Source organism: Podarcis pityusensis (assembly GCF_964106645.2).
Source record: "Podarcis pityusensis genome assembly, chromosome: 3".
In the NCBI taxonomy this organism is placed as follows: domain Eukaryota; kingdom Metazoa; phylum Chordata; class Lepidosauria; order Squamata; family Lacertidae; genus Podarcis; species Podarcis pityusensis.
Window position 1 is genome coordinate 57,348,348 of NC_138026.1, and position 22,413 is coordinate 57,370,760.

The 22,413-nt window shown below is 38.3% G+C and overlaps 1 protein-coding gene and 1 long non-coding RNA gene across 16 annotated transcripts in view; one reads left to right on the top strand and one right to left on the bottom strand.

The window, feature by feature from the left end:
- Positions 1-22,413, bottom strand: part of PTPRK (protein tyrosine phosphatase receptor type K) — a 333,584-nt gene that overhangs the window by 6,541 nt on the left and 304,630 nt on the right. For 4 of the 15 annotated variants that reach the window (XM_080999492.1, XM_080999485.1, XM_080999490.1 and 1 more), the window contains 15 exons: positions 19,605-19,616; positions 16,787-16,971; positions 15,538-15,625; positions 13,541-13,617; positions 13,324-13,341; positions 10,864-10,900; positions 8,912-9,009; positions 7,440-7,556; positions 5,430-5,599; positions 4,716-4,851; positions 3,949-4,098; positions 3,236-3,409; positions 2,026-2,157; positions 1,258-1,383; positions 256-419 (listed from right to left, as the gene is read on the bottom strand). In XM_080999492.1, coding sequence (XP_080855618.1) covers positions 256-419; positions 1,258-1,383; positions 2,026-2,157; positions 3,236-3,409; positions 3,949-4,098; positions 4,716-4,851; positions 5,430-5,599; positions 7,440-7,556; positions 8,912-9,009; positions 10,864-10,900; positions 13,324-13,341; positions 13,541-13,617; positions 15,538-15,625; positions 16,787-16,971; positions 19,605-19,616 — 1,684 coding nt within the window. The remainder of the gene's footprint in view (positions 1-255; positions 420-1,257; positions 1,384-2,025; positions 2,158-3,235; positions 3,410-3,948; positions 4,099-4,715; positions 4,852-5,429; positions 5,600-7,439; positions 7,557-8,911; positions 9,010-10,863; positions 10,901-13,323; positions 13,342-13,540; positions 13,618-15,537; positions 15,626-16,786; positions 16,972-19,604; positions 19,617-22,413) is intronic. The other 11 variants (XM_080999496.1, XM_080999486.1, XM_080999491.1 and 8 more) reach the window with 6 other exon arrangements.
- On the top strand, positions 1,297-8,143 carry LOC308473925. The gene is made up of 3 exons (XR_013984408.1): positions 1,297-1,401; positions 6,994-7,136; positions 7,976-8,143. It is a non-coding gene; the product is annotated as an uncharacterized lncRNA (long non-coding RNA).

The following is a 22,413-nucleotide window of genomic DNA, read 5'->3' on the forward strand; positions in this document are numbered from 1 at the left end:
CAAACTGATATGCTTGCACAGATGGAGCATTTGAAACCTCACATATGTACTTCTAACCCTTTTAATTAGCATTTAGTTGCAGATTCATGGCAATCACTGAACTCTAGGATAACCTTTGAAAAAGATTGCATTAAATAGAAAAATTGATTTGGAAAATAATAGGAGTCTATCCTTCCTCTATAGTAAAGGTATGGAAGCCAGTTCACAGCATGGAGATAATTAGATTTAAGGGTGAAAATGCTATACCACACTTACAGACAATGAATTATAGTTCTGCCTTCTCCTTCTTCACATTCTTCTTGCCACTTTTCAACCTGAAGAATTAACTTCAGGAACGACCGTTTGGAGCCTGGCACATCCCTGTGAGATGCCCATCCCAAATACTGGAACTGCTGTACCATCAGATAGCCTTCCTGTGGCTGATGAGAATAAACAACTTCAACAATCACAAGTAACCATTATAGAAAATCCAAAAGTTTCAGCAGAGTAATAGCTTTATTAAGACCAGTTTAAAAGCTTCAAGGTAAGCAAGCATTCACAGTTTTAATCAGGCTGAGTGTAAAACAAAAATGCAATTGGAAAAAGGATGTTGTAGGGTGTTAAGATGATATTGGGGGAAAATGTTTGTGGAAACTTAACTAGGTGAGGCCACATTGGGTGAAAAAATATCCTCTGGCCAAGGGTACAGGCCAGAGAAGCATGATTGCTCAGCTGTTGATTCCCACAAAGGCATGTTAGAATGACCCATAGTTTCAGCATCAAAGTATATGCTAAACTCTACAATCCCCCATATGTCTAGGTAATAATCATGAGTTTAGCAAAGTTATCTACTGCTTTGTGTGACTACAATAAATATGTACCGGTATTTCTCATGGAGGGGAGATGACATAAAAATAAAATAAACAGAAGGATGTGAAAACAATCTGGATTAGAAAATGGTGGTTTGGAAAGAATCTGAGAACTTTTAAAATGCTCATCGTGAAATAAATGAATATTTGTTTGCACCACTTTAATAAAATGCACCACTTTACCACTCACAAATTAATTGTTATTTACTATTGGTAAACCTTAAAAAAAAATCCATGGTGCCTTTAGTGTATATTACAGTGCAATTTAATTGCACCATGGTGCAAATGAAGACTTTTCAAACTATTTTGAAAACCCATAGCTAGTTGTGTGTATTTTTTAAAGCATGTATTACTTAGTGTTGAAGTAAATAAACATGACTCCTGTGTTAACCATTAACATATTGCTTACCCTTGTTAAATTGCATATCCTGAAAATTCTGTTTATTACATCACAATCCATTGAGCAAGACATGCATTCCACTTGGATGGGGCCATATCTCAGCAATCCTTCCTCTGGCCAATACTGTGGACAGCCCTGCATGATATTTAATAGGTAAAATTAAATTATAGCTAGCATTGCACATGTATTTTGTGTTAAGAAATCAATGCTTGATTGCACAACTGCAAGACAGACATTACTGTATTGCTCCATATTTGCAGGATGAGGCAATGTAATTACCTCAGACCTTGCTGAAGGAGCCAAGAGTTCCCCATATTTGGTTAACATGGTACCCATTGGGGAGGAAGGTATAGATCAATACAGTTAGAAACACTATTAGCTGCCACCAGGGCCTGTTTGGGGTTAGAAAGATTTATTTAAGTGACTAGTATTAGTTTGCAGTGCTAGTTACTTTGATGTGTGTTGTATTCTATGATTATAAGTGGATCTAGAATTGTAGAGTACATGCAGGCCTTATTAACCTAGTATAAAGTGGTACATTCCAGGAAAATTTTACCACCTGATTACATCTTTTTCTAGATCACCCTTCCTCAATATACTGCCCTGCAGATATTGTTGGATTTCAAGTCACATCAGCCCCAGCCAGGATTGGCATAGATGATGGACCCTGTAGTCCAAAACATTGGAGCATTCCAGTTTGGGGATCAGTGGTTTACAGTGTCTCACTAACTGTAAACCACAGTTTTACAGTTTTACAGATTACCATTAAGAACTTACCTGTGATAAATCAACTTCATTTAACATCACAAGAGAGGTACAGCCATAGTCGTATACTAATCGCCAAAAATCTTTCACAGTGTTTGGTAGAGGGTGCTGTGTGACAATGAAAGCAGCAGGTTGTCTGTAGCTCTGCATTTTTGAAAAGGAAAAGTAGTAAACAAAAGAGGAATTGCAATCAGAAACAATCATGCCCTCCCTAGCACATAGAGCATGCTCAACATTATATATGAAAACAAGATAAAACACCTCACAAACCTCAATATATTTTCTTGAAAGACAGCCTTTACTTATTTCATTAGAATTAATTTCCAAGAAAGTGCACATTGTATCAACCTTTGGCTCTGAGCCCCACAGGTTGTTTAGGTTAAGGGGGAATTTGTTAAGACATCCATGAAACTACCTAAAAGTACAACAAAACAATGCCTTGGGCTCTTTGTAGATGTAGAAGGAAGCTAAGGTTGTAAATACAGCCAGAGTTTGTAACATAAATTAATTATAATGAATAACAAAGAGAGAAAGGGAGTTTAAGTTTTATATCAAAATCTCCCAAATTAGGAAACTTATTTGAACATTCTATTGTATTTATATATAACTGTTTGGGGAACTGGAGAAAGGCTTTAAATATAGGAAGAGAACACAGGGCTATCTGGCTCACTTTGTCTACAGTGATGTCTGGCAGTGATTCTCCAGGGCTTCTGACAGGAGTGTGAGCCTTATTTGGTGATTGAACCTGGAAGCATTTTCATGCAGATTATATGCTCTACCATGGCACTATGAACCTTCCCCATTGGACACATGTATTGGCATACAAACAAACTAAACTTTGCATGTACAGATGGTAGCAGCTATGCAGGATGTTGAACTGAGTATTATTTCTCCACTGTTCTGCTTGATAATCCATTATTTCTCTTGGGACTGCACTCATTAGCAAAAGACAAATTGCTAGAACTGGCTGCAAATTAACATACAAATCATGAAAGTCCTTCTAGAGTTTTCTTTCGTGAATTTTCAATTTCAACAAGCTACTGAAAGCATGAAAAACTCGGATTGGAAAGTCAAGAGAACCACCACTGTGCAACCCATTTTACCAAACACTGCGATAAAGCCAAAATATTTCTTTAACTAGCTTTAAGTAGCAATTCTTATTTTCAACTTTACGACCCATCATTTCAAGGCATGTTACATAGACAAAGGAAACGGTTCTTACGTCCATAAGGGCAGCATTGATATAGTTGCTGCTCTCTCCATCAATAGTAATTAAGAAAGGCAGACATCTGTCAGGTGGCAGCATATCCATAAAGCGGTTCTTGTCATGATTCCTTGGCAGGCATGCTATGCTGCAGTCTTCAGCTTGCAGCCGAGGAGTCACTGAATTCAGGGTCTAGAGGGCAGAGGAAATCTTTGGTACAATATAGCTCACCCCACACCAGAACAGATTCGTGAATAGATTTCGGCACCAAACAGCATTGCCAGGTGGGACTGCTATGAGACAAGCAAAGGCTTGCCTTCCTTGAGTTGTAATGCATTTCAGCCATGGCAGAGACTGAAAATGAATTATCTGCATTGGTTCTCAATCTGCATTCCGCCCAAAACGAAGAAAAGAAAGCATTGTGTGAAATTCATGCAAAGTGTTCCACACCTATTTAAAATGCAGAATCACCCCTGGCAGGCCGAAGGTCACTGCTGTTCAAACAAATTGGCAGCCTGTGGCAATTACAATCAGACAATTGTACTCCACATTTATAGATGACTTTGTAAAGCACATAATAGAAAGAACTAGGTTATATATTAGGCTCAATGCAAGGAGGTGGCCAAAGATTGTGAATCTGATATACAAACTGGGAGAAATTATATATAACTAGAAGCAAAAAAGATTTTAAAAAATGCTGGTATATAAAAGCTACCAGCAACTGAAAATACCTGAAATTCATCTTTGAGATGTGAAGAGTTTGTCTGAGAGTCTATTCTAATCATATCAAAATATGCAGCTTTGAATTCACAGACAGGGATGGCAGTTTCACCACATAAGCAGGCTTCCAAAATTGCATCATGAATAAAGATATACTGCTCCTGCCAAAGAAGGAACAGAAGAATAGTCTAGCAATATATTTTTTTAAAAGTCACAAAATCTCTCTTTTAGATACCTTCTCACTAGGAATCTTATTCAAGGAAGCTTAACTCAATCCATTTTTTATACTGCTTAAGCGCCTTAAGTACAGTCCATTCCTTAACTAGGATTCACTTAATCAGGGCGATTTCCTGAGAATGGCAAATTTTTAAATCTAGAAATAGCAAAGGCATCAGTAATTTGCTGAAGCCAGAGATTTAATGTTTTTTGGGGGGAGGTGTTTCCATTTTTATGTTTCTGCCAGCTGACCAAATTTGCTTGTTACTGGAAACAGCATTAAAAATACATAGCTCTGGATAAATGCTCTGAACATTTCCACATGCCAATAACTATCAGCAGGGATATACACACAAACCATTCTGGTTCAGCTGTATAATATTTTAAACCTCTTTCATGCCCACCTTCCCATTAGTACTCTGGCCTGCACCAGTTGCTCATTCTTGCTTAGTGGAGTGTCCTGATAGAAGCAAGGTTCTGTGTTATTTCTAGGACACCCAGGCAAAACACATCCAAGAAGGGAACTGGGACCCCCATTATTAAGAGCGGAGAAGCACTATACCTCAGTCTGTACCATATTGATGCGGCGTGAGCGTAATGCTTTGACACAATTGTAGATGTCCACAACACCTTCTCTTTCTGCCATGTCCAGCATTATGTCAATTACAATGTAACAGCCAGTTCTTCCAGCTCCAGCACTGGAACGATTCAGAAAAGGGTTTACAGAGTATTTCCGCACTTAAAATCACAACTCCCCCTAACAAATTAAAAATCCTAGTCATTATATAGGCACACACTCTATTCTAAGAACCCTTTCTTTTGTGGTAGTTGTAGTAGTAATAATAACAGTATTAGTACTAAACTGGGAAGAAGAAGAAGAAGAAGAAGAAGAAGAAGAAGAAGAAGAAGAAGAAGAAGAAGTAGTAGTTGGGCAATACTGATGTGTTCTTGTGTGCCTTCATTCACTTGCATTTCCAGAAGAAGTTGAGATAATCAACAGAATTTTTTCCCCATCTATCCAAACCATATTCATACCTCAATGTAGCTGAAAACTTTAGACAACATAAAATAGAAACTGACTGAGTAGGGCAATCAGGAAGCCTGGACATTGGGCAATAGTATCATTAAGCTATGTCTATTAAAGTGACAGTTGAGAAGGAATAAACCAAGTTAAGAAAAGTAAACAAAGACTGAATCACACAGTGTCACACTAAGACAACTTCACAGGAGACTACAGTTCATGCACACATTGAGAAGTTATAGAAAGTGCATCTACCTCTTCTCTACACACCTGCAATGCACAACAATAGGCCCGGCACTAGGAGGATTGGAGAGTTTAACACGGCGTATGAATGAAAGAAGGCCTGTTGCATTGTAAGGGACACCGTGATCTGGCCAGCCAGTAAAGTGGAACTGTTTAACTTCACGGATTTCATTGTAACCTCTCTGTCGAAATCGAAAAACAAAAAGCAGACAATATTTTTTGTTCATCTGATGGATTAGGGAGCAGGGAAGACATTCAAATCAAAATATTGAATTTTGAGACAAGCACAACATCTACCAGAATCAATAAACATTTTTGTTAGTATTCTAAGCCAAAAATGTGACAACTGTTGCTTAAAATGGGACTTCTGCAATTGAATTTATGTGCGACTATAAATATAATCTGTCAGTTGATCTTTATCAGCTTCCTTCATAAACCCAATATAATATTGAATGCGGCACTATTTTCTCGTCGTATCTTGAAAATTGTACATTTATAGAGCCAATGCGGCATGTATTAAAAAATCACAACAGCATATGAAAAGGCTTTCCCAAGAAGCTAAGCATGAAACACATGTGCTAGCATGGAAGTAAAGACGACAGTGCAAAACTATTCTTAAGGAAAGCAGTCCTGAGGAGTTAAAGACTTAACTGAAATAGTACATAAATGACAAGACTACATTAGAAATGCATGAAGCTTTACACTAGAGTAACTGACCTGGCCTCATCACAGAGCTACAAGGTACTTCATGGAAGACAGAATGATGATTAAAATAAATGCTCCAAAATAAAAAGTGAAAATAAAACAAATGCAGGTGAATAATACGCAACTTGCGTAATGATGGAAATAAAAAGTAGTGAGGATTGTAAACTTCCACAGTCCCCCTCCCTTCCTCTCCTCTGTTGCAGCAACAAGGAGATCAGAAGCATATGCTTCCATTTCTAAAAGCAGCTAATTTCCCCATTAAATCCAAACTTTAGGAGTTGTGGTTTCTTTGAACTCTAGTGCAAACAAGCTAGGATCAAACCATAGTTTCAGACTCTGATTTGTTCATTAACTTGAGTTTAAACAAACTACAGTTCATCAAGTTCAGACTTTAAAGCCTTTGATCATGGTTTGTTCTGAGTGAAACAAAATACAATCACTGGTTGGGATTCAACACTAAGCCAAGTGTCATAGTTACTGGTCTCACTCGCTGAATGCAGCCAAGGAATGAATCAACAAATGAAACTCATTATGCATTACTATAAGGGACTAGTAAAAACTCCATAATACAGCTTAGATAACAAAATGCTTACATTTGGTTTAACCAAAGTATTATGTAAGTAAAAAAGGTAAAGGACCCCTGGATGGTTAAGTCCAGTCAAAGGCAATTATTCGGTGCGGTGCTCATTATGCTTTTCAGGCCGAGGGAGCTGGCATTTGTCCACAGACAGCTTTCCGGGTCATGTGGCCAGCATGACTAAACCACTACTGGCGCATGGAGCACCATGACGAGTGCCAGACTGCAAGGAAATGCCGTTTACCTTCCCACCGCAGCAGTACCTATTTATCTACTTGTACTGATATATTTTAGAACTGCTAGGTTGGCAGAAGCTAGGACAGAACAACGGGAGCTCACCCTATCACGCGGATTTGAACTGCCAACCTTCTGATCGGCAAGCCCAAGAGGCTCAGTGGTTTAGACCACAGCACCACCCACATAATAGGGACTATTATGTAAGTATTACATTTTGTGAGCTGCTCTGGGGGCCTTTTTTGCCCCAAAGTTAGCATAGAAATAAATTGTAACATAACAACATAATGTAACCTGGTGGCAAAATAGTTTGAGACATATTTTAAAGAGAAGATAGGCAAAATGAATTCATATGAGGATAAAGAAGTCAACACGTGAGTTGTTAATGGATGTAGATAAGGGATTGTAAGGGACAGAAGTATTGGCAGGACAATCATATGGCATATATGATCATAGCACCAACTTGCAATACATTTTGTATACATAATAGTTTTAGATATACTTACCCTTTCAAGGGTAAATGTCCTGACCACATATTCAGCCAGCGGTTCTACTTCCACACAAGTAACTTTGAAGTCCCCATACACTTCAGTGTCATCAGGCCAATACTTGTAGCATTTAACCTGCAAGGAAAGTTTTGAAAAATCTCCAAACCAAGGCAGGCAAATGCACGAAAAAATGGGACACGTTCAACGTCTTATTAATTCTGCCTAGTAATACAATAATATATATGCCATTACATGAATGAAATAGCCAATGAAGATGCTTCAGAAATAAAGGAATCAAGTTTTAGGGGGTGATCCTACAGCAAGATCTCCTGGGGTGAGTAGCTTAGGATGCAGCGGATTTCCAGCTCAGTAGGCTGATGCCTGGTTCAACTGGAGCTAAATCCCCAATCCCAGTTGAGCCAAGCATAATCTCATCCTGGGGTAGGAGCAGAGAGGGAGGATTTAGATTGGGTACTAAGCCCATTTAGCTCAGTCACCTGACCTTGCAACTCAGTATAAAAGGCTATCTTACAGGCTTGTTTTCCCTCTGCTAGGCTTAAGCAAGGAAGAACAAAGCAGCAGCAGCAGCAGAAGTTCTGCAACTGAATGGGGTTTGGATCTGATACAACCTTACTCTGGTTTAAATTATACTTGCTTGCATTTTACACTGGCTTTTTTGAAGATAGTATTGTTCCCTTACTCTAATCAAGTGTTCTTTTTTTCTTTTTTTTAACCCTGGCTACATCAGATGTTACCTTTTTTTCTTTAAAAAGGAACAGTGTTTACCTACGTATTTCATTTTATCACAATCTTTTTTTGTTGTTTTCAGAACCATTTCTCCATTTTTTCTAACTTACACCATCAAATGTCCATCTTTTATTTGTATGTCAATACAATAAGCAGAGAAAGGCTGAAATACAGTTTAGGGTCTTCAGGAAGAGTATAGCACAATGGTATATAATCACAAAGTCTTTAGCAAACTGGTCAGATAGTGTTGGACTTGGAGCTACACTCAATTCTCTTCATTAATCCAATACTTTATCATTTGTGCACTTCAAGACATGCTATAGTTGATTAATGCTTTGGTGAACAAGTTCATAGGGGGAAAATGATATTGTGGTTTCTTGCCCCATATACACTTATCTCATCTCTAGGCCCTTGGTGTGCTTATACATAGGTGTACACATAATGTGACTCAATCTAAATCACATGATTGATATACAACATATACCAATCAAGAAAATGGAGATATGCGTGCTGGATTTTAAGCACACAAGCCCTTTGACATGTTACAAACATATGAATAAGGGAGAACAAGTTCAGTAGGGTTCCTGGTTCTCATCTAGGGAGATGGTAATCTGCTCTGGCATCTTTCATTTCAAATTCTGGTGCCTTTGTTTCAAAAGCACTGATTCAGTTTTCATTAGCAAAACATTTACAGTGTTCAATGTGTTTCCTAAGGTTTCAGCGCTTTCTAAGGTACTACTTACCCGTCCAACCTCAACTAAATTTGTAACCATAACAATACACGCAGATTGTTCCTGCCATATCATTCTCCAGAAATCGTACACCGTTTCATGGACTGGACCTGAAAAGAAAATGCTCTTAAATAAATGTAAAGTAACTACCAACCACTGATCTCTAAAATACCTGCCAGTTATTTCCTTAGGTATGAAGGACTCCAGTAATCCTCCCCAGACCACTGCACATTTATAACTTATGTTTCATTAGTGCTTAAGTATCTCACTTAAACCAGATTATTAGGCATTAAGACTCTTCAACTTGGCATTATGCAAGAAAACACTGAAGTACTAAAAATCAGTAATTTTAATATGGGTTCATTAGCACATGAAAAGTCATCTTATCATAGTCTTTACGGAAAACTCTATTTGTCCTGCTCTCCTGCTGTCATTTTATTACAGACAACAGAACCTCAAGGTCTGTCCATGATAGAACTTTGCAGTTAATTAAAATCCAGCCATCCTGTTCCCCCATAGGATGAATTTCATTGGCAGAGGCCCCTTAAGTTTCAGTCTAGTACCTTAACTTAATAAGCCCTGCTTCGATTCTAATTCTAATAAATTTATATCCCCTTCTTAAATTAATGTAGGGTAACACCATCAATGACTACTAGTCAGGACAGGTTCAAGATAGTGTATAACTGAAAAAATAGCTGCTAGGAAGCAGCAGCAGGCAAGAATTATTGTACCCATGTCCTCCATGTGTGCTTTCTCTAGACACTGAATTGGCCACTGTGGGAAATAGGATGTTGGACAAGACTGGCCTTTGGTCCATTTCTGCAGGGCTATTTTTATGTTCTAAGGAAAAGACAGCACTAAATAAAATAAAAATTGTTAGCTAGTACATTAGGCCTAAACTAAGCGACAAAAAAGTTGGAAACAGCATCTGTGCTTACATTTTGAACACAGCTAGAGTTGTGGGGTTTTGTTGTGGGTTTCCCCCTCAGGAGTAAATGACAAGCAAATGGATCTTTACAGACACTTTGCTATGAAATTCTTAAGCCGATCAAACAGCTGCATCTCTATTTTGTTACTTGTACCTACAGTGGTCTATAGTAAACATTTTGCAGCAAGCATTAGGTGCAACTATATTAGATGAAACTTAACCAACAGTATTTAATAGTACTTAATTTTATATAGCTCACACAATTATAATCTGAGATGCTAAATTACTTAAAATACTTAGGCTCCATTTTAGTTAGCTATTATTTTCAAGGTCCTCCTATTGTAAAATGGGTTCCAGGGGTTCAGCTAAGCACTGAAGAGATAGAAATCTCTTCAAGCTTAATGGGGCAAAATTCACTGCAGTAATGGTTAATGCTTCATTATATTATCCAGAAATGATAACCTTAAATTAATTATGCCCCAAATTATTAATAAGAGCTTTTGCTATGACAAGGGAGACACTTCAGATAAGGCAGAAGCCTTGCTTCTTTGAGGCAAATTATCTTTCTTTCATGATTATTCTGCCTGGTTGTAACTATTACCGAGTTGATATAGGTGTAAAAAACAGAAAAGAGAAACAAGGATCCATTACTCCAATAGAGAGCCCCACATTCACCGCAATTAGAGAAGGGGTTTGCCCTGAAAATAAACCAAACTGTTCAAATGTACCAACTGAAACACTCAAACAAGCAACCCTCCACCCCTCTCGCCAAACTACCCCCCCCACACTTTGGCACAAGGGGTAACATGCAGCAGAAGGCTCCTAATCCAACAGGAGAAACCTTGTGGTGTCTCTTTTTTGCTGTGCAGAGCATTGTTGCTAGCCAGGGGTCATGCGGCAGCCTTTCTCCAGGTCAGGTTTTTGTGGCATGGAGTAGGGTTAGGAGTAGAAGCATGCTCTCACAACCTGCCACACAATGGCTGGAGTAACCCTTCAGATACTGTCCAAAATGACAGATACTCTGGCAAACTCTTACCTTGGGTTGCGATGTAGTGACTTGGCCTTTGGTATCCCTGAAACAGCAAAATAAGTTGATTTCTACAATGGACTATTATTAGCTTTGAAAGTAGAATCCAGTAGGGAAAATGAAGGCACACCCAAGACATTTGTAGGCATCCTTTTCAACATATGGTAGTCGTAGCTGGTCAGCTATATTGCCTAGTTTCAACTATTTTTTTAAAATAAAAAAACTTCCAAGTAAAGTGCTGGAAGAGAAATGAAGTCCAATTGATTTCAAATGGTTTCATTTCTGAGTGAATGTGCTTAAGACTGGATGGAAATTTCATATAACCTAATACAACATGTACTTTACGTAATATTAGATCAATGCTTCCTGATAGGTGTCATGTGAAATCTACAACTGGATCTCTGCTAGCATTAGTTCAGTGTTGAAACTATACACTTTGCCTTCACTTTTTATGACTGAAATAGTTCTGTTTGCTGCTCCATATAATAAGCCGCGAAACAAACACACTTAATTAGCAAAAACTAACTTCCACTATGAATGCGCAAAAAATATTAGAGCCATAAATAACAAGCAGAAGAGCTGAATGTTAGAGCTGGACAATGTGTATGTGTGCACAAATTCAAAATCTACATGCAATGTTGTAAAAAAAGTTTGTGCAGTTATATAAACCAAATTTTAGAATTAAAACAAATTGTGTGCATATATAATACTTTATATAAAGACATGTATATACACATGCACATATAGTACTACTGAATTTTTTCTACTCTATCATTTTCAAACATTGGAAAGAGCTCCACACTATTCAGTGTATTAAAACTACAAAAAAGTAATAATAACCAGAACCCATGGAAATTATTTCCAAGTGCCATTTTTTGTTAATAGAATGGCACAGCATTGTAAGAAGAAGTAAGCAATTTAGTAGTGCTGGCTTGCAAGGAAAAGTACCTATATCCCCTTGTATACAAATGTGAGATATGAGCCTTATATGCAGTGCTCAAGCTCCTGTAAACACCTTCTTCTCCAATGTTCCCTCAATAATTATTATGTATTATTTTTGTTCTTAAAAATACTTTGTGTAATTTTCCTCATATGAAACACATTCTATTGAATTGCTTGAGCTGGGAAATTGCTGCTGTGAAATGAACACCCAAAGAGAACTTGATATTCAAATAGTTTATATGTTTATGAATTTATTTTAGTGCACAATTTAAAATTTTGTTGTAATAAATTAATTAGTTCCGTTTTGTATATGCTTGTAAAATAACATTTCTGTTTCCTTAGACAGAATTGTGTCCCTCTGCATTTAACCAAGAACCTGTGACGGTTTTAATAAGAGGACTTCATGCAAAGGTCCCTAAAAATTAGAGTGAGTTGCATGTGCTAGGCCAATGACTTCCATTTCAGAGAACAATACTTCTGCAAATTTATCAGCAAAGCCACAAATTTTATATTGACACTTCTCAACAACAAACTGCTGAGTCATTTCCTAGTAAGGCATACCACATTCATGGGTCTTAACATTTGTTGTATTGGATTTAGTCACGCTTAGATTTAATGGATCTCCACTGTGACTGAGGCTAAAATCTGAACCCTATTTGCCTGGGAGTAAGCCATACCAAATTCAACAAGACCTACTTCTGAGTAGGCATGGTGCGGATTGCACTATAAATTGCCTAATCTCCAATTTTCACCTAGTTTCAGTGAAATCATATCCAAACCCTTCCCCACCTTATATCCATTTGTTTCTTTCGAATAGATATATATTTTGTGTCTCCAAAACATGTCCATACTTGTCCAAGACATAATCTCTGGTGGAATCATGAAGCACACATTATGAGTTGTGTGAACACCCAGAACAAAAGGTGTGGGGGCAGGGGAAAGAAAAAAGGAGAGAAACTCCTTGTGCTAATGGGACAACGTCAGTGGATACAACCTATGTCTCTAAATATATATGTTTGTGTATATACTATATATACCATTACTGAATTGTCCCCAGCCCATAAGAAAAGTGATCATGACTGGACTCCCTTTAACAAAAGGAGACAATTCACCACCATCAAGAACCCCTTTCGTATCATAACCAGGTGTCTTCAGAAGCAGCACTATACACCAAACTATCCAGCTTCTCACATGAAAATGGAATGCAAAATAAAAGCTACTGACCAAAGCAAACAAAAATAATATTCAAGCAAAATGCGATTTTTTCTTTAACAGATAAGGTCAGCTGGTTTAGCTGATGGTTTTCATGACTGCACTATAGGACTATCTAACTTTTAAAATACAGGTACAAACATAAATTATTAACACAAAGGAACATTTAAAAGACCAGATATATAAATGGGATTAATTAAATGAGGCATGCACATATATCTAGTAATAAAAATTAGAAGAGTAACACAACTGAGAATGTTTGCTATATTAAATAGTCATAACAGGATGCTGTTATTCACATATAGTGGTACTTACATCCCTGTACAGCCAAATCTACAGCCCAAATCAAAGTCAGATGTGAAAGAAAGCACAACAATGTCAGTGAGTACTAGGACGGAGAACAAGGAAAAGTGTACATTTTGTTCTTAATTGGGGGGGGGAAAGCTGTCATTCAGTTTGTAGGAATTGCATGCAAAAAAGTTTCACAGAGAGAAGCTGGAAAGAAAAAGACCAAGCGGTATCATCTACTTACATCAATGTAATTAGCATTAATGTAGTCTGAAGAAGGATCATCTTCCACAGGTTGCAATATCACTCTTGAGTGGTCATCTGTAAATATATTGTGGGAGTCAAAACTTGTCCAGAACAAATGTACAATAGGTATGGATGGATGTAAACAATGATAGAAGGGACTGGACTAGCATATATTGGCATCTAACAAAACAGACATTTTAGTGGATGCCTTTAATCCAGGGATTGCCAACATGAAGCCCTACAGATGTTTCAGGAGAAAGTCCTGACAATAGACCATGCTGGCTGGTGGAGTTCAGAAACATCTGGAGGGCCCTATATTGACTACTCTGGTGTTTAAACTTTCACCTGAGCAGAAGCAACACACTTCTTTTTTTAGGAGTTCCACTGAAATATGTGTATATGCAATGGATGATGATAAGTAGGGGCATATATAGCTGTCTTAAACTAGACTTCATAGCTTAGTTCAGTCTTTGATGCATGACAGCTACTTTAAATAGTTCCATGTGGCAGCTGCTTCATTGTGATGAGCTTTAGCTCAAGAGCAACCTGTCATATGAGAAATTTACTTTTCACACTGTCATTTAGGTGGATTTGCAGTGGCATGGATATGCTGCACATCACTCTAGTATAGTTCCCCCCATCCTAGCCCCCTCCAGATATTTTTATGCTACAATTGTCAGGGAGTCGCAGTCCAAAATATCTGGTGGGCACCATGTTGGGAAAGGCTGGTCCACTCAAATGGCTCGGTGGAATTAGTTTACAAGCAGGGCGATTGAGAAAGGCCATCAGAGAAATTATCAGTGTATTGGAGGAACGGGGAAGAAGAAGATGCACTCACAGACAGTCCTATTTATTCCCCATCCCCCAGTGGAGTAAAAAGGCTTTTCAGGAGGAAAGTCACAAAAAACACAGCTCACCAAGCAATAATGGCACATAGTGTAATCTCTTGGTGCCTTTATCACTACCAAAGGTAGTATGTGAACTGAACCCTCAACAGTTAAGAATCTGGCCCACCACAATCACTAAAATGTTCAGCTCTTGAAAAATTGTGATTTGAATGCATACTCTTTCACACATCTGAATATGATGGACAGAGAAATCTAAGCCTTTATCAGCTGTTTTCCCACTAGCACAGTGATAGCAGATGCTATTCTTGTTGTAAAATGGTAATCAAATTTTGTTTGTGCTTTGGTCTTAACTATGAAAAGCTTTACTCCTGAGGATCTGTCAGGGTTCTTTGATTCTAATCACTGCATCAGAATGCACCAGCGGTAGACAACTGAAAAATCAAATATGGTGTAGCAGTGTAACAGAAATGCAGTGAGATGTTAATTTAAATTTTAAAAGAACTAAAGAGAGGGGAAATTGGTTTGCAGAAAAAAAACTTTTTACTTGTATCTTACTACCCCTTTCTCTCATCCCTTCATTCACTTCTGATTATTATAACATTATTTAAAATTACCCTTTATCTGTACATAAATAAGTAAATATCTGACCATATTTCTATCTGTAAGCTGCTTTGCCCCCTCAGGGAGGTAGGTGGAGTATAACAACAACAACTCTATTTTCCTTCAACACACCTACCACCTCCACCCAGCACCACTTCAGCTGAAAGGCTACACAGCATAGCAAGGGACCAGGGTTCCCTCTCATGTTGTTGCTAGGCAACAATCAATCCATTGAACCATGTTCTAAGTAGAAATTGTCAAACTTAACTTCCCCTGATCTCTCATTATAAAGGTAAAATATGATTCAGTCAACAATTGTGGCCCTATAATCTGCATGATGTAGATATAATCAATGTGGTGTAGTGATAAAAGTGATGGACCAGGAATAGGGAGAGCTGTTCAGATCTCCACTCAGACTCACCATGATGCTCAGCCACCATTTCTCAACCAAATCTACCAGACAGGGAAACTGGATGGATGGGGGAACCAGGTATGCTGTACGAGTTTACTATTCATCAACATAATGAAATATCCACTTTTAACTTACATGCGATAATGTTTCCATATCTATTCTTTGCTCTGTTTTGATCCTTTTTTGCCACATCCCAAGAAGCTGACTGCCCTTCAAAGAAGCTCTTTATTTTTTTTAAAAAAAGGGGGGGGGGAGATGAGATTATAATTCACACATATTTTTGCATTTATTTCAACATTTGTTTTAGTATTCAAAATAGCAACCACCTACATTTTCCCATTAGAAATAAATGTAATAACTGGTCTGGAAACTTCTGATGGGGGCAGAAGCAAACACTGAGCAAATTCAAGGCCTGCTACTTTAAACTGCAAAAAGTGTGTGCTTCTTGCTTTTGCCTGTTTCTCCATCCCTAATACAAATAACATAAATTGTCCAACAACAAATAGGTAAACCTGTGAAGAAAGAATTTCCCAGTTAAAAATGATTTCTGTCACACTGACAAAAATAAATCAAGTATTTCTTTAGTGAAACACCACAATATGGACTTGTACTAGCATGCTTCTCATTCACAGTAAAGTCATTTTTATGGCTTGCCCATGCTGTTCAAACATGGGTATGGGCAGTGGCAGATTTTGGTCTTTAAAATTCCAGTCCTGTATGAGGCAAAAATTTGGAACCCCCTGCTCCTCGCCTTCTGTTCTCTCAATTCACTGCATTATAGTTCCAAAGCCCTGCAGCACCCTCTAGAGTCAGCTCCCAATGTGGTCACACTGGTCCAAATCTGCCTCTGCTATAGGCTCTGTACACTGTCCCTGTACCCTGAATTTTTTTACAGGGTTTATGCACGTCAACATAAGGAGTCCAGTGGCCTATCTAGTCTACCACCCCATTTCCCACAGTGGCCAACCAAAAGCCTGAGACCAGGTAGGGTTGGATGGATCCACCTATCACAATCCTCCTCTCTCCATACCCTGATAGCAACCAGTTATCTGACATAAATATCAGTGTTAAAACAGCTGACTTAAAAATGGTTATGAAAAATTTGCTGCAGAACTGGAGGGACTTTCGGTAGAGAGTGGATGTTTCAAGCACACCCTCTGTAATGCTTTATGACATAGCATCTAAAGCAATGAAATTTCAAAGTTTCTCTTTGGGATTATTTCATTGACTCATGGTTCACAGAGAAGTGGTCTTTTAACAATTTAATCCCAATTAAACATTCATTTTAATCTTCTTGTAATTAAGAACTCGTGAAAACAAGAAGCTGTACTCTCAACGGGCCTCTCCTAAGTTATTGAAAAAACACAGCTGTTGACATTTTTACCTCATATTCTTCTTTAAAACCGTAGCTGTCAGATGTTTTCATGAGGTTGATATGCTGCAGCAAATCAGCTACTCTTATAGCAGGATGTAGCTGGCCTGTTTGGTATGGCGACTCTGTTCCTTCGCAGAGGTAGCGAGGTACATCGAGCAGACGACTTGACTCTGCTGTTGCACTGTGGTTTTCATCTGTGGTGATATTAATCCAGAGAATAATAATCAAACTCAAATACTCCAAGATACAGTCCAGTTTTAAATCAGCTCGCTGCTGCACTCTGTAAAGGTTTTGGAAGCCACAATAAGGAATGTGCACACAACAAATTTGTTCTGGCTTTTTGAAAAGCATTGTTTTGGAAAAAGGTCTGTTCTTATCTTGAGAACTAGGCAGTGCTAATTCCACCTGGGACCAGGATGACAGCACAGAAGATAATTTTACATGCCCCCCCCCCTTTTTAAATCAAATTCACTGTCCAGCAGTAAATAATTGAACTCAGTTTGCGTTGGCCAACTCTAGTCAGCACAAATTGCCAGAATAGGCTCAAACTGCTGTTCAACTTTTCTATACAGCTGATGGGCCTCAGGGTAGCTTACAACATGTGTATGGGGCAACCTCTATATGCCCCATACACATACTGAGTAAGCAGTAACCTTCTATTTATGGCTGCCTTGGAGCCCTCAAGACCTGCTACAAGTTCACATGGACTTGCTCTCTGTGATCTATCTTCCCTTAAGAACATGATAAGAGTAAATGCTTCAAGCAAAGCTGTCAATCTTGCTTGGACCAGAGGCTGGCTTTACATTTTATGGCTGCTGCACAGAGGTAATTCATGTACCCTTGGAGATTTTGGAGGGGGAGAGAGAGAAAAAGAACTATTGCACAAAAAGAGTTCACCCTGAAATAATCGGTATGTGCAACGTAAACTGAACCATTGTTGGCCTTTAAGACTCTCAAAGGGATCTTGTTTTTAGAGAGGGCTGTTGTCTTCACACTCTGCTTAAGTGTTTTTGGAGGTATCTGGCCAGGCACCAGAAACAGAATGGACAAAATTCACTTCATTCAGTGGTGCAAGTTGGAAAAATGTCCAAAAGAAGAAAAAAACAAACAAACAGTGCTTTATTTTGCCATGGACGACCCCCCCCCCCCCATTTTGGATGTTCATTAAGTAACAATGAGTGGATGCAAATACAGTATTAGGCAAGTTTCTGGTTTTAAAGTTGTCGTTAATGTTTTCAGGTGAAAAGCCATAGCAACTTCTTTGTGTTGCTCAAATTTATTAGTGGCAAGAGTTTTCTGTACCTTTGGTCCCACCCCCCGTAAAAAATGCAGGGGAAGTACATGCTATTGTTTTTAATTTTTTACAAGTATTCCAGCACAATTTATTTTACATTATATACCATTTAGACCACATAGCATGCTTTAGTTTTTCCTTCTTGTGTATTTCTGGTCAAACACTTGTGATGTATTTAGACAAAAAAAATTAACATAAGGTAATTTTCTTATGATAAACATGTAAAATAAGCATGTCAAATTACACCACTCTCCGGGACATCAGAAAAAAAATTCAGTGTAAACTTAAAATTTCCCTATACAAGCTACCCCTGTTCAAAATTTTCTGGAAAATCCACCTCGCTACCCTGATCTGATCCTGCTATGCCAATTTTGCATTATATTATAACATAGTTACCTAGTTAAGCAACACAGATTGTTTTAGAGAAGAATATACATTAACAAATAAAAGTTAATCTGACGATCAGAGTACCTAGTGCACACAGCATAAAATGACGCTTTGATGTTAGCATCAGTACAATCAGATACAGCTAAAGGCCCTTCACATTTTCAAACACATCAACTCCTTCAACTGAAATCCCACTCCATTGACATAGGTATATGTTCAAATTTAAACTTGGGTTTGACAGCTTCAGAATGACTATAAGAATCCACTTGTCTAGCATGATAGAGCCCTATCCAGCTGCTTGCTAGCCACAGTTTCCCCAGCCAACACATGGGAAATACACCTGGAAAATACATGAAAAAGAAACACATGTGTGACTGTATTGTATGGCAGAGCTTTGCCAATAGTCATCTTCTACAACTATTTCACATTTATTTTGAACCAATCTTGTACAAGATGCTGACAGAACACAGAAGCTTCCAATTTGGTAGCAGATTACTTGCATTCCAAATCTGAATTTTAGGAATTTACTTCTTCCACACTGATCTGACTCCACCAACAAGAAACATTTGAACTGAACAAAGAGGGGTCCTATTTCAAAACAGACACATATCAAAGTCCAACAAAGATCAAATCCAAAGTCATTTTTAAGTACCATAAAAGCAACCATGTTATTATATTAAAGTAAATAACCCCACTCCTTAAATGATCTCATGGGGTTTTAATTTGAATCATTGTGTGCTTCATTAAACTGAGTAACAGTGTGAATGACAAATCAAAGTCATATTAAAGATAGTATTTCATTCATTATACCATGTATCTTGTAATATAAATCACCTCATTTACCCAGCCAACATTCACACAATATACTATAAAGCATAGTTCCACAGGATGGGGATCAGCCTATGCAAGGCTTAGACTTGTGCAATCCCAGTTTACCTCTTCTGAGGAGAATTAGTTTAGAAGCTTTTGTTTAGTAATAGGTTGATTCTGAACAGTAATGCATGTTGTTTGAACAGCTAAAACCCTGGTTAATGTTAATTATGTTTTGTTTGAAATAAGCTAACTTGAAACTATGTTTCATGGCTATGTGTTCTATGGTTCAGTGTGACATCTCAACACACTCACCCTGTCTCCTCAAATACTTACCAGTTATAGGGACTGTAGCCCATTGAAGCATTAAAAAAAGCAAATAAATCTTGAGACATTCGAAAACTTTTTTTATGTTAGAAAACAGTCAAAGCTAAGCTTAAAAGCTGTAGAAGCTTTGTAACAATGGTAACTAAAATAGCTTCTACAATTTTGGAATCATAAAGAAATCTAAACAACTTTGTGCAATTTTAATCACCACAGACATGCACATATTACAAAGCCATTTTTTTGTATGTATGTATGAAATGAAATGAAATGTCAAATATAAAAAAGGAAGAATGAGCAATGGTATCAAATCTCTAACATAAATACAAGCTCTTATGAACTCCAACTAAGACATTTTGCCTCACGTAAATAATATTTGTCAATGAACAACAAACAACAAGCCACACTGTGATGTGAATGCATGCTGAAACTGTCAGGCCGCCTTTCAGTTTTGCCCTGGGGTTGCTCTTCACAGCTGCCTGTCTCACTAAAATTCGAACAGATTAACCTTTGCATGTCAAAAGATTTGTTTCACCTAACTCAGTTGGAGGTTTTGATAGCTCTAATGTCACATCAAATATACTTGTTTAGTGAGTACATGGCAGCAAGAGCCTCTTGATGAAAAGGATTAGGAAAACAGCACCCAATCAGCGAGTTTAAAATTAGCAATTATTTAGATATGTTAATTATAATTTAAAGCTGTAATCAAATCATTACTAAATGGCTGAAGAAAAAGCATGGGACATTTGACACAATGCTGAATGTGTGAATAGGAGACCCACATCCATATATCTGACCAGCTATGGAGCCCTGAGTTGGGGCTACTATTATAGTATAGTAGACCTGATTTCAAATCCCTACCCAGTCATGAAGCCCATAGGATGGCCTTGGGCAAATTCCCAGCCTACTCCACAAAGTTTTTTAAAGAATAAAGGGGAAAGGGAACCATGGAAGCCAACCTAAGCTCCTTATTATAAGGGCAAGATAAAAATGTAATATGTACAATGAACTAGCTCCATCCACCTAAGATAAGACAGGGAAGTGTGGTTCTCAAACACCACTTCCTGTGCCACATTGTAAGCTGCTTTTTAAAAACAAAAATGGGGGTATTTTTAAAAACAGTTTGTGATATGGCAAGGGAATCTGTAGTTCAAAGTCCCATGGGATGTGCTCTAACCTTAGATAACAGCTAAAATGGTTTTTTAGATTCTGGCCTAACTCTTTTAGCTCAGAAAGTTATAACAAGTTCCAAAGGGCCTGAGACACGGACATCTAAATTTTTTATTCCTCATGTTATAAAATCATGTCCAAAGCCCCCAAACTGCCATGTATTTTGGGGAGGGGAGGGGGATGCTTGAATTCAATATGGCAAAGGGTGTGGGAATTTGAGGCGGTCACTATACGGTGATAAGCTTTTTGGGTATGCATCAGTTTCCATTTGAATTTGGATCCATTTCAATGCAGTTTCTGGCCAGCATTTAGCACTTGAGTTCATTTGGTTGTACTACTGGTTGATTTATGCTAGGAAAAGGATAAAACAAATGTTCCTATGCTGGCCTTTGATTCAACTAAGATATCCTTCTGGATTACTGTATGGGAGACTGGGAGACAATATTTTAATGGTTGCTGCTACCTGTCAGGTAGGTTCCATAGGACTCTATCTTGAATCACATGCTGATTAGGCTTCAGGATTAAGCTGTCTGCAGATATGGACTGGGAATGGCAAAAGAAATGTTGAATGGGTTTCTGGATCTGGTAACGTCTGGACTGAGTTTGTTAGGCCTCATCCTTAACAACAATGCAGTACTACTGATGATTTGATAGTCTTTGGCCTACTCTGTGGGAAGTGCACTGGCAGGCTGAGGGTGCCATTAAATCTGGACCTGACACTCCTTGTTCAAGTAGCACTTGTGACGCAAAGTGCTACGGCTGTAGTTCCTCCCATCTATTATTGTTTGCATTCGTCTGTCTTGAAGGAAAATGGAGTGCGCCTCTGGGGGTGAAGTCAAAGGGCTGCATTAGCAGCACCAAAGCGAATTCTCTGAGGTGCAAGCCTGGGCAGTGTGTATGGAGGTCCTGGGCTGCCCAGAAAGAAAGACTCCCCCCCTCAGCATCGCTGATGTGGTCCAAATCAAAGCAGAGCAATACTTTTGGCACCAGCTTGGCTGCAGGAGTTGCCAAAATGAGGCGTACAAGGTGCCATCCAACCATCTTAGGGACTTCACTCCAAACTTTTATCGGGTTCTCTCCTTAGTCTTTTCTTCTCCTATCTAGGCTCTTATAACATCTAGGTTAGATTACCTCTGTGCGTTTTAATGGAATTTCCTTTGTAGATAATTTCAAACTTCCATTGGTTCAATTGAACTGCACAGATTTGAACACATTGTGTTTCTCGACGCACTGCCAGTTGCGGGCTTTGACTTATAAAACCCGAAATTACTTGGGACCAGGATATTTGATAGACCCTTTTCTCTCTAAAACATTTCTACCTTACCCTTCAATATAAAATCTCCCAGGGAGATTCCAATATTATTGAAAACGCCCAACAAGTAAGTAAATAAGAAAAATTGAGAGCTATGTAAAAGCACCAGTCATACTTCTTAAGCCATTCAAAACATGGATGGGAAAACACACACAAGCGGTGAAAATTGTACAGATGAGGTGCCACTTGCAAGGCCCTGTCGCTGGTGGACACCCACCACATTTAAAGAACATGGGTGCACTAGAAGTGGGATTCCTATGATGATCTCAACAATTAGGTAAGTTCATACAGAAGAAGGCGGTTCTTCAGATGCCAGGCCCTAGGCTGTCTATAGCTTTA